Source organism: Sinohyriopsis cumingii, unplaced genomic scaffold, assembly GCF_028554795.1.
Source record: "Sinohyriopsis cumingii isolate HCF-2022 unplaced genomic scaffold, ASM2855479v2 utg000379l, whole genome shotgun sequence".
NCBI classification, from domain to species: Eukaryota; Metazoa; Mollusca; class Bivalvia; order Unionida; family Unionidae; genus Sinohyriopsis; species Sinohyriopsis cumingii.
In genome coordinates this window covers 589,729-602,971 of record NW_028315894.1, presented here as the reverse complement: position 1 = coordinate 602,971, position 13,243 = coordinate 589,729, and the positions used below count along the sequence as shown (strand labels likewise).

Here is a 13,243-nt window from a genome sequence, read left to right as displayed (position 1 = left end):
TCAGCTTACTCTTCAAGATACACATAATACGTTTGTATTATTAGATTTAGAATTTGTACACATTGCAATGATAATGCAAATATTGTTTGCTTGATATAATTTCTCATACAACTTTTTAGATTCTCTAACAAAGCCAAGTTTATCAGAAATCAATAAAAAAACATCTCGTGTGGATCGTTCATTATTTTTATTTTAATATCGAGTACTTTTTCCAAGGTTTTGCGAGAAAACAAATAACATTTAGCTTAATTATGAACAATGATCAAAATGACACTTATAGAGAAAGAGGCATAGCATCTTAAAGAAACGAAAATCATTTTAATACTTATATTTGTCTGTTTGTTTGGACTTTAATGTTGCAAAAAGAAAATCAGTTATGAGTTCCCTCCATCGCGATGTGAGGTTAGTAGCAATACTGCATTAATATGATTTTTCATCTATACAATTAATAAAAACATGAAATAGGATATCTTAAAGCTTGAAAGGTGATTTGCCTATACAATATCGGTTATTTTAGTCTGCATTTTGCTCCTCATAGATTTGTGTGTTTTATTCATAATTTATTAAGCTTCTAATTATATTTATTCGCGGTGACAATCTGGACGTTTTATGTGTCAAATCATAACAATTTATCAGTTTTATTTCGTAGCAATTGCTTTTTATGTTATTTGAAATATAGGAATAAGATGGATCAATGTACCGTCACAAATTGACAAGTGTGTAGGCGAGACTGCAAATTTGACCTGGGAATATGTGAAGGAAGACAATGAAGACATACGACAGTTCCAATGGCGCTTTAACAATGAAAAACTAATTGCATATAGGTCTGTGAAAAATGGTTTACACGTAGATCATAAATACGAGGGGAGAATAGTTAAAACTGGCGACTCTGGAATCTTGCTGGAAAATGTCTCTTCCAAAGACACAGGAAGCTACACCCTATATCCTGTTATTGCCTGGGAAGAAAGCTCCAGTACGCAATCAATCTGGTTGAATGTCATAGGTATGGGTAATGCCTTCCAGAAAATATCTAATCAGCTTTCTCAGTCTCCCTTTAATTTATCGTCCTCCTGATGTCTGAAATTATTCTGAACCTCATCAAATAGTTAATTTGGGTGTACATGATGGGAATACATTATAATTGACATAATCGTAACAAATGAGTGCAATAAAAATATTTCAACGTGATTATCCACTAGTCATTAGTGTTGACTCTAGTCATTGCTTAAAACAGCAACTGATGCTGGTCTGAAGGGGCAATTGATACGAGTTACAACTTAATGAAGCTACTGTACCAACTTTAAATAACATTTGTCTTTTACTGCACCTAGCCAAATGATAGCATTCAAGATATATTAAATATTGCAAATGTATACAAAAAGTATATGCAGATTAAATGCAACTAATATACGATTGAAAACTTTGCATTTTGCCCAAGACTTTTCAGTATACTTGATGATATGACCTGCCACATATATGTCATAATATACATACTATAGATAGGTACACTTGAATATATTCCTTATTTTACACATATTAAATAACATTAGCGTAATACTAACGAACACTATTTTTATTTTCCTTCATCATGGTTCCTACTTGAAGAAGTAACGATACAGCAATGGTGTACTTGTGACATACTGCCAATATCACCAGAGTGGAGCCGTGGACAAACTATTAATGTTGTGGTAAAAATATGGAAATGTGGTTATACCTTATTGTTCTTAAATAAATATTTTAATCATATATCTCTGATATGACTTTCGATGTAGATGTTTTGTCAATATTTTTTTTATCATACACCAAACTTCCACAAATCGCAAACAATTTATGGAACATGTCTACACGGCGCGTGATTTCTTTTTCATCTGGACTGATTATAGTTATCCTTCTTCTGTCTGTACGCTAGCCACTGAGTATATTACAATGTACGTCAACCAGTAAAGTTGTAACATGTAAAATCTGTATTAAGACATAAGATAAAGATCGCCAAATTACCGCGTATTCTTTCGGTACAAGTCATAAAGTTACATGACACTGAATGAAGTTCTCAATAAATTGGTTTAACACACACACACACAGCATATATATATATATATATATATATATATATATATATATATATATATATATATATATATATATATATATATATATATGTCAAATGGAATCGATTATACAGGATAATGCTTGATAATGGCAATCAGAATTAATATTTAATACAAATGATACTATCATACAAGTTAGATAATGTTTAATTCGTGTCTGCACACACACACATATATATATATGTGTGTGTGTGTGTGTATATAAAATGTATATTACGGATATAATAGTTCGCATTTATATTTTATATGTTTTAGAAATATATTAATATCGCAATACATCTCTGTAATTTTTTAAAATTTAATATCTACGCAATTATTAGATTTTCAGTTTGTATGTAGTAACAATTTACGGCACTGAGGCAGAATAGTGATTTATGGTACCTGCTAACAGTATATATATATTCGAAAAATCTAAAAATGAATTGAGCAAAACCTCCAGGAAGAAAAAAACCCTTCCTAATTAATATAGACGTGAAAAAAGAAGAGGATATATAAAATTGAAAACAATTCGCGTTATGTATATTAACAAACGATAAAGGTACACCATAGCAAAAAGGTAATGCAGTAGCAACTAGATTTGCTGTACATAGATGCACACATATATATACTCATATTTCCTAGAATAAAAATGCCATAGGGCCCATGTTAGCTTATTTTACATATACGGATATTTTCACGTAAAATTGTGTTGTCTACTTATGACATATTCAATCAAAGAGTACTTTGTAAGCCAATTAAAATTGCTGTGTTTCAGACCGATGGTTGTAGCTTAGAGATTAACTCATCATTTTGCTGTATAAAGGGACCGGCCATCAAATGCTTGAAAAACGATCCACAGAAGTTATGTGTCCCTATTAGGGACCCGATCAATCGGATCGAAAACGCCACTCAAAGCAGGAACACTAGTGATCTGACTGAAAACGCTACTCGAAACAGAAATGTGCCCGAACATACAGGTTAGTTACTTGGGGTGTTATATATAACAGGTGTTTAACGATATTCTGACCAGGTGTATTTCGTGATTAACTTATAAAAGTGTTTTGTTCGTTTGTTTTTATTTTTAAACTAGTACAGAATATTATGGCACATTTGAAAATATCGTGACATTGAAAAAGAAATAAATGTCCATCAATATGTTATTGTTTTTCACAGTCGATAAGAGTTCCGGAATAAATTGTAATCGTCTAAACCTGTGATATAGATTCACCTGTCCGATATGGGGCTTTCATTTGAATAGTTAAGGCCAGATCCAAATACACATATAGTTCTACTGGACGAGGTCCCTTATAAATGTTGGACTGGAAGGTAGAACAGAAAGGCTATTAAAGGGCACTCTTTTGGCGTCTAACCTAAAGAGTCTATTCTGAAACAGATTGTATGACCCACATTATGTTTATGTTTATGATTTGGTCAAGAGAGAAAACGATGACTTTTTCTCACTTTCTTTTTAAAACACTTTACATTTACGTTTAGAAAACCAAAACACTGTATTATAAACTGTATTAATCTTCTAATGGTAAAATTTCTCTTTGGCGGCTTCCACCGTGACTGTGTCAATGAACTCTCATCCAGTTCTCATCTTGCCACATTTTCCTAAGTGGCAACGGTCCAGTAACAATTTGCTCTGAACAATGAATTCAAACAACCACGAAAGTGGTCAAAACTGCCTCTCAAATTATTAAACTGAAACGTCTTTACGACCAGACCACCGCAAAAATATAGCTCCGATCAATCTATATCTTCCTGTATTTCTTCTTACATTTATACATTGACTTAATTCAAATTAATGATAGCTTAAAATACAATCGAAATAATCTTACTGTTTCTTTTCAGTAGATAATTATTATATGTTTTGCACGCGCTCGGCGAAATCAAAAAAGATAAAGAAATGTATTATGAGCATCACCAGCGTAAAATTGTAAAACCCAGCAAATGCCACTTAAGAACAATCACATGCAATGAAATGCCCTATTCGCGTGTTTCTTAACATATTATTTCTTTTTCTTTCTTTTCCAGTTGTTGTACCCTCACCTCCAACTCCCTTGCTACCGGAATTAACGTTTTCTTTGTTCGTTGGCTCATCTATTCGTGAATTTGTGTGTGTCAGTGTTTGTGTGTTCATAGGTTAGTTGGTTACGCGTTTAATATACCGTGAATTTCTTTAATGGTTTATCACCAATATTCGTGAAAACTGGCGTGTGATGCAGCTCTAAGAGTGAACTGAATCATAATAATATCAGGTCACCGTGATTCAAACTCACGCTTGAGTCACTGTTTTATTTTCAGCCATTTGCTCGTTACACTATCGTTATCCTGGACCCTCTTACACCTACACTTTTGAAACTTGATATTTGGAAGTATCGCAAAGAGAGTAATTTTACCATACTGACACTAGGTCATTGAAATATGGTTTAAGTCCATTCAAAATTGTATTTCAATTATTCGTTCCATACACAATTGTCACCAACAGATGAAAACGTTTACGAGGGTTAGTCTCGAGGGAAATAACTCAGTAGTACCTAAATTTAGCTGCCTGTGGGCTTTTCAAACATTGCTTACGAGTCAGTAACCTTGGTACATTTAGGTATTCGCTTGTAACGCTCTCTGTGACATAATGTTCACGCTTGAGGGACGTTTTTAGTTTCTCCTATTTGCCAGTTATATATCGTATCTTTGACCCTATTTTATCAAGAAAATGAAACCTTTTATCCACCTTACACTGACGCAAATTTACATGTCACTGCATCGTAAAGAGTGTGTGTGTGATTTGGATTTTTAACGTAGTTTTAACAATTTTTAAGTCATATAGCTACTAAATCTGCAGTGTGATAGTTTATAGTGATGTCAAGCACTGGGGCGTCATGCCGCAGACGTGTAGCATGATGTCCCACCCAGTCACATTATCCTGACACCAGTCCTACTAGTCCTAACACTAGCCTCTTAATGCTGAGCGCCAAGCGAGGCAGCTCTTATTGCTATTTTTGCAAGCCTTTGGTATGACCCGACCGGGAATCGAACCCATGACTACTGGCCACCGGAGAGGTCCGTAAAGAGTGGTACATGGCAGTAGTATGTTTCACTTTCATATATTGGCTTGGATGTTAGTTTTGATTCAGAATATGTGTTTTACGGGTTAGAACCCTATTCCGGCCAGTATGTCATATTTCAGTACAAGGAACTTAATTCTAGAATTATTCTGCACCAGTCCATCAGGCAGGTCGTTATAGTGTCTGCTACTGTATATTTGCATATTTCATTGTTGTTAATTTAGATTTTAAACAACATTACCTACTTTAATACAATTATTATTGTTTTATGAGAGTTTAGTATCGGTTGACATATTGTGTCTTCGGTGTAGCTCATTCTTTCTTGTGAAAGATTAAAGGATCTAATAGCTCACAATAATGTATACAAAATCACCTGTATGCATTATAAGATCAAATGCAACTCCATATAAACCTTACACGTTTAACAAAAGGTCACTGAAATATTAAATTAAGCTCTCTAATTTTGTGTCATTCATATTTCATGACCCCTTAAACTCTTTTTTTATCAGCAGAGGACATTGTAGCTGAAAGCGTAATCAATATATCTTGAGGCATCTTCTTAATAATCTCTGACTCTTGATTAATGTTTCATAACCAGTCTTCAAATATGATTCATGTCTATTTTAGTTCATGCATTTATTAGTATTTTCTAAATGAATTAGTGAATAATTTTGAGAATAGCAACAATCTATCATTTTACTCTTTGAACGCATGCGGTATCCGTCAAATGTACCACAGGTCTTAACAATTGAAAACAATATCCTTTTTTATTTAAAAATTACATTCCTATTTTCTAGCTCCGACATCTGCACAAGTGGAAGGCACTGAATTAGTCATAACAAATGTGTACCTTCCTTTGATCAATACAATTATGCTTGGTTTTCTTTGTATATGTGGTGCTCTCTGGATGCATGGGAAGATTAGTAAGTAGCTGCCAAATGGTATAAGAAAAATGCAAAAATAATCAATTATATTTTAGTTCTATTTTATGAATGATTTTTATATTAATTGCAGCTATTTTAGTGCAATAAAATCAATGAGCGTTCATTTGGATTTAATATTTTGTGAACAAAAGTAAGATCTTACAATAACTGTTTGAATGTTCAGTTGATCCCATCGTATTTAAAAGAAATAGAGCTTTCCTTACAGGCACATATCAGTGGTGGAATAATAGTATATTAGGCCCGATATATGTATGCATACATACATACTTTATATATATATATATATATATATATATATATATATATATATATATATATATATATATATATATATATATATATATATATATATATATATATATATATATATATATATATGGTAATTACTTTAATTTTTAATTACAGGTGAAGGACGATACCATTGTTGGAGAATTCCAACAAAATGCTTTCACCCAGAATCATATCATACCTGTAAGTAAATAAGCAAAAGCATATAAAGTGAGACACACTAACATGAGATGCATGCATATTTGGATACATACATGCATACATACATACATACATACATACATACATACATACATACATACATACATACATACATACATACATACATACATGCATGCATGCATACATACATACATACATACATACATACATACATACATACATATGTCCCTAAATTAATGATCATACTAGAATATTTTGTTTTGTTGCCTTTTCTAATCAATTGATAAATCGATTACTAAGAAATCAGATGGACGTTTTGAAAAGCATAATATCTACCAAAAATATCATCTTTCACTTACTAACTTAACAGGAAAATGTAAAAGTCTAATGTTCTCTATTGGCTCTCCTTGGAATTATTCACATTCCTTAGGATGGACCTTTTGCCTTTTCATAGTAAAGTTCTTATTTTATGCATATACTGATTTTTTATTTTGTCCTGCACAATGTCAGAACTACACATGGTACGTTTCTTCCGTTCGTTCTATGTTATGTGATGGTATATCTCCCCTGAAATACACGATATTTGATGCAAAAGTTTTCATAGTGTCCGACTGAATTAAGTACATCTGGTTTTAAGCTTCTTAAATTGTCACAAAGCTTATTAAAAGAGTAAATGAGAGTTTAAAACCATTCTTCCAGCAAATTTAACATGATGCAGTGCTAAATATGTTCGACATGATATCAGAAAATGAAAATGTAAATAAAGGATATAAAATCGAATTACAAAAATAAGTCGAAGCCACGCTATTTTATAACAGTAAAGAAATTAAACTAAAAAACACATTGCTTCTTCTTCAGTCTATCTCATGTGTTTGCATTTACTACTTTCAGGGGAGATATACCATCTTGAAATATATCGCATAATGTGGCGAAGGGTATCTAAAGAAATGTTCTATGTTTGATTATTACTTTAGCCGTTTCCCCATTTATCACTTCGCTTGATTCAGTTTATACTAGCAGACCTAACTGATTTGATTTGTTTAAAAAATTAATCGATATACTTATATTGATATCTGTGAGTAATTAGACTTGGTAGAATGAATGCTTCGTAAACAAGAATATTACGTTAATGCACCCACAACATAGTATCATACTTCTTCCCAGCAATGATCATGGTTTATGGATAGGTCATGTAATCTGCGAATTTCTTAAACTGTGATTCTTAGCATTTTAGCGGTATTATTTTTCAACTGCCACGTTCGCATGGGTTTCAGGGAAAATAGCACCTGCTCCAACATTGATGAAGCTAACATTTGTGTACAAAAACATCTTACACAATGCTGAGCAAATGTATACGAAGATTGCAGTACGTTTAGAAGAGTCAAATATATGTTTAAGCACAAACCTTCAGGTTGGATATATAACGATTGCTCATAACGCATTTACTATTAGACTGAAACTCAAGAAGATATTCCGACAAAATTATTTAAACTACGTTGAACATAGTTTGCAACTATTTAATAATCACTGTAACAAGATAACCGTGTTGAATTAAAGGATTCGCGACAGAACACATTTGATCGTGATACAAATACAATATTTAATGATGAATGACTTGAATGAGAAAATATTATGATTAACGTGTGCGTATATAATATCCAAATATTGGATCAATTAACATAATCCGCACGAACTTAATAATGAAAATACAAATAAATGACCTTACACAGTACAAGGATAAAGGGTTTCTGATTAATAGTAATTTCACAACCAAAGAATCATGTGTTTTACTCACATAGTAAAAATGTATGCAGTCAAATAGTGAAAATGAGGTTTTTGTTACTCAAATAGTAAAAATGATGAAATTATGGTACAGATGTACAAAATATATTTACAATCCCAAAAACACACTGGGTATTACAAACCCCCCAAAATTAGCTCATTGCTAAAAAGTTACATATCTGTATTTACACACTCTGTAACGAGCACTCTAGGCTACCAGTCACACTGGTCAATCAAGCAGTAAGTATTCCAGGACGGTCGATCTAGCAACCAGCGCCCACCAATCTCGGTCAGCAACGCCCGATCACCTACTACTCGACCAGCAACACTTTACTCAGCTCTACGGCTGCTATGGTTCAGCTTCACAGCTGCTACGGTCAACTTCTATGGTTAGCTCTACAGCTGGTACCACGTCGACTCCGATAACCACGATCACTCTGAACACTCTGGTTATCACTTTGATCACCCTGGTCACTCCAATCAGCTATACCGCTGCGACTCCGATCAGTCTGGTCAGCTAAAACTACATCTAACACCGTGTACTATGCATGACACGGGCATAAACTATAAAACGTAATGACGTTAAATAGGGTAAGCTATACAGATTACCTTAACAGCACAATAACAAAGCAATACATAAGTTCAGAAGTGAACCTAAACCGTCCCCGATAAGAATCGTACGGTATTAAACGTGTCTTAAAATTGCAACTTTATATTGCTAATATAAATCTCTTGCTAAGTCACAAATAAGAATACAAGATATTTGCATGATACTACATTACTAAGCTACATAGAAAATATCCAAAAATAAAACGTGGTAGTACAATAGTTATAACTTATACACAAGAAATAAATAAATGACTAACATACCTTTGCAGCTAAGGATGTACAAGTCCTTAAAGTAGGCTGTGCACTAACAAAACGTTCCGTAATGTAAAGATTTAGTCCTACGGTGAGATATTTATATACAGACGATGCCGCAATACATCGTCTGTGCGCTGGAAGTATTCGGTTCTTCCCATCGAAAGCTAGTACGGCATAGGATGAACCGAACTCACTATTTCGAAATCTTTGTGCACTATACATTATCACCCTCGTGTATCGTTGTACAGAAAAACGAAACCCGAGTACATGTATTTAATAAACAAAAGGATTTATACAATTCCGTGACAATAGCAATAATTATAAAAATGCAAAACTAACAAATAAACATTATAGCTTCAATTATTGTGTATTCGTTGTGTGCGGAATAATGTACATTTTTCAAACTTGTTTCTCCAATTGAATATGAAGTTAGATCCTACACTAACCGCATATATTAATTATACATTAACACACTTTGCAGTGTTATCTTATAAAGTAATCAACACACCTGAACTTATAACATTCCAAATATCTGATAAGTCAGCACGTTGGCAATTTTACATCTGTACTAGCTAATGATACTTCTTTTTATAATAATTTGGATCTACTGCGTAACTTCTTGAGCTAATCTGGAATGAAAGCCGACTTTGAAAACAAACAAACACGGAATGAATTTGATAAATAATAGTTTGTGATGAAGAGTCGAAAACGTCAAATGAGTATTATTTAGAATCACTCAGACTTCAATTACATTTCATAGAATGACTTTCAACGTTATTGCAACCTGTGTTTATTTCCAAATTTCATATGTATAACAGAGGCTATTATAAATGTATTACCCACCTGATAATTTAATAAGCTCTCAAATGATTCTTTAATTGATAATGTTATGGTAATAAGACCGCCAGCCTGGTTTATTTTAGTTCACGGTTTCAGACTCTAACCTGACTCACCAGTCCAAAAACACGAGAATACTTAGGGATATCTTATTCAGTTTCCTTTTCAGTGGAATGATATTAAAGAATGGATTCTTGTCAGTAGTTATTGTGCTGATAGATTAACAGGGTCACATATTCAATCTTTCTTTTGAACTCTCAAGGAATATTTCTTAACTTTGGAACAAACAAACACACACTGATCGATGTTTTCAGATAGTCACAATAAGAAATATTTATTATATATACCGTCTGTACAAGATGAGTGCGGTATTGTAGCTTTATCCGCTGATATTTCTGATATTTGCATTAAGTAATGTATGCATAATGTAATATTAAGAAATTGTACATATTATTTATTAAGAAACATATCTGCAGTTTCAGAAATGGAAACTAAATCCCACCTTTCTTACTTTCATGAGAATGTTAAATTGATAACTGTTACATATGTATTGAACCCTGTTTAATATCTCTGTATTCGTCAGAGAAAACAGTAAACAAATAATCATCGTATACGAAAAAATCAATCAAGCACTTCCCTGACTGGAACGGACGTGTATTATAAAGTTATGAATAGTTGTTTGACATAAATAGTTTATACATATCTGTCTTCGTTGTGAAAGAATGTAATATTACATTGTTGATCTAATCTATATTTTTATGTGAATTGTGTCAATACGAGCATATTTTCAAAGTGTATGTTTTCATATGCGTCGGTATTAAATGTGTAGAGACTTTGGTCCAGATTATTGGAAGCTGCAGATATTAATATAATACGGTAAACAGTGGAGATCGTCTAATATCTAAATACGCTGTTGACGCTTCACTAACTTTAAATGGCAGCAAACTATCTTTTAAATATTTGCATATAAGCTATATATATTGCTTCATACGACGATGTATCTGGACCTATAAAGTAAAGTATACGTTAAGTCAAACCGAACATATCAAGAAAAAGAGAGAGAGAGAGAGAGAGAGAGAGAGAGAGAGAGAGAATTGTATGATCGGTAGTAATGTTAATTAAAGCAGAATAATGACTTAGATCAACTGTAAAGATATTAAATATTTTAAATACCTCTCGCTGGATTGTCATTTCGATTGTTTATACGACACGCTTATTTCCATGCTCCGTTTGCGAAAAGGACGAGGTTCAGTGTTTATAGTGCGCTACTTTCCGAGGCAATAGAGAAAGTTTAAAATAATACGTATAATATTTTTTCCGTACAATGTGGAAGTCATGCTTGAGTTGAGCAACAGTATACTCTGAATAGATCAGTGCAGGCGATTGAATTTGCGTGTTGACTGGATAACTATATATCTTTTTGATAAAGTCGTTTTCATTAGCCCTGTTTTGGCTAATTACAATTTTAAACAGCGCTATAATGTACAGGGGCCCTCTTTACTTTATAACAGCTCGTATGGGCACTTTCCTCGAAATGCTATCTACATTATACTATTATTTTATTACTGTTTCATCATTCGTTACCCATATTTCACTCCTCTATGGTTTGAGGCCGAAAAGGCATCACTAAGACGAAGACGTATACATGAATTTACACCGAATACATATTTGCGTTTCAGACTCAACTGATGCATCTGAAGCGATTTCCTTGGATCGCCTGAAATTTGTAAAAGAGGTACCCTATTCGATGGAACCTTTGATAAATACATAAAGTCAACTGTGCATTTATACAGGATTCGGTTGGAACAATCCCAACGTTACAAGTGATATATAACAATTGTTTCTGAGCTGACTTTCAAATAATATAATAAATGAAATCATATTTATTTCATGTGGTGATGTCCTGTCTATTAAATGCAGCCTAACTACGTTGCAGTTGTTCAATAAATCCTTGTTATTAATGTTCTGTCAAGATGTAAAGTCACATTGTAACTAGCGTATTATGTTGACTATCTATTTACGATTGTACATGTGTTACCTTTATATTTGAAATGCTTGTCAGTCTTTATAATCTTGTACTTAATGTATTCATTTTGTTGGGAAGAGTTTGTCCTACTGAATAATTTATTTAATTCTCTCTCACTTTCTCTTTCGTTCTCTCTCTATCTCTATGTTTCTGTATACATATACATATCTCTCTTTTTCTCTCACTCTCTCTCTCTCTCTCCATATATATATATATATATATATATATATATATATATATATATATATATATATATATATATATATATATATATATATTGTGATGAAATTGGATACCTGGGAGTGTGATGCTACAGTGATAGCGGCAGTTATGTTTTCCCTATAACACTGGTTGAAATAATTAGAACAGTTAATTTTAACGGAACTGTCTGTTTGAGGGCAGTGATCCTAGGGAGTAAGAACTCTTATCTGCTTTCATGTGTCAAGTGTCAGGTTTTAACTAGACCGAAGTGTGGACTGGGAAAGTGGTTCTAATAAGATTCGCAAACTTGAGAGAGGGGAGGTTTCGTAGCTTTCAGTGTGAAAGGATTAATTACATTTTCTCTCTCTCTGTTCTAGGGGATAGTTAGATTGGAACTCTACAGGAAAGTAGGGGTTTCCTTGTGTAATACAACATAAGGCTAAAGGAGTGTACATCGTGTATATTGTAAATAAACATGTAAAGAGCAGAATTATTTTATGAATTTATTTCTGAACCCATCACGTTACAAATTTTGGTGGCAGCGGTGGGATACTTTCATTCTTAGTTGATTATTCTGTCTGTGGTGTTGTGCGCAATTGTGATAAATCAACAGGATGAAATTTCACTAATAGGATATATCTGTTGTGGGTTTGCTTTAGTATGTCGGCAACGGAATCTATTGCACCCAGTGTATCTCTTTTGGAGAGTGATTTTCTTAAAGTTGACTCTAGGATTTAAATCACGGTGATATCAGTGAGGATTACGCTTTGGATTTATGCAGATTCAGACAATTACTATTCATCATGTAAAAATGAAACAAATGGCGGAAGGAGGGCTTGATACCCCAGCAATTATTTTGGACATCGGAGAAATCCAGACACAGGTTTGGGTACAACATTACAGACCTCAACTCCTACATTTAATGTGCAAAGTAGGTCGCAGGTGGAGAAAATAAAGAAGCTAGAGTGGGAATGTGAGGCACTA

The 13,243-nt window shown here is 33.1% G+C and overlaps 1 protein-coding gene across 6 annotated transcripts in view; it reads left to right on the top strand.

Annotated features, from left to right (window-relative positions):
- The window catches only part of LOC149774203 (uncharacterized), a 51,537-nt gene extending 38,788 nt beyond the window's left edge, over window positions 1-12,749 (top strand). For 4 of the 6 annotated variants that reach the window (XM_089945599.1, XM_089945598.1, XM_089945597.1 and 1 more), the window contains exons 4-10: window positions 680-1,003; window positions 1,606-1,688; window positions 2,863-3,064; window positions 4,125-4,232; window positions 5,953-6,078; window positions 6,505-6,570; window positions 11,712-12,749. In XM_089945599.1, the coding sequence (XP_089801725.1) occupies window positions 680-1,003; window positions 1,606-1,688; window positions 2,863-3,064; window positions 4,125-4,232; window positions 5,953-6,078; window positions 6,505-6,570; window positions 11,712-11,803 (1,001 nt within the window). In that variant the 3' untranslated portion in view covers window positions 11,804-12,749. The remainder of the gene's footprint in view (window positions 1-679; window positions 1,004-1,605; window positions 1,689-2,862; window positions 3,065-4,124; window positions 4,233-5,952; window positions 6,079-6,504; window positions 6,571-11,711) is intronic. The other 2 variants (XM_089945603.1, XM_089945601.1) reach the window with 2 other exon arrangements.
- Window positions 12,750-13,243: the final 494 nt, after the last annotated feature.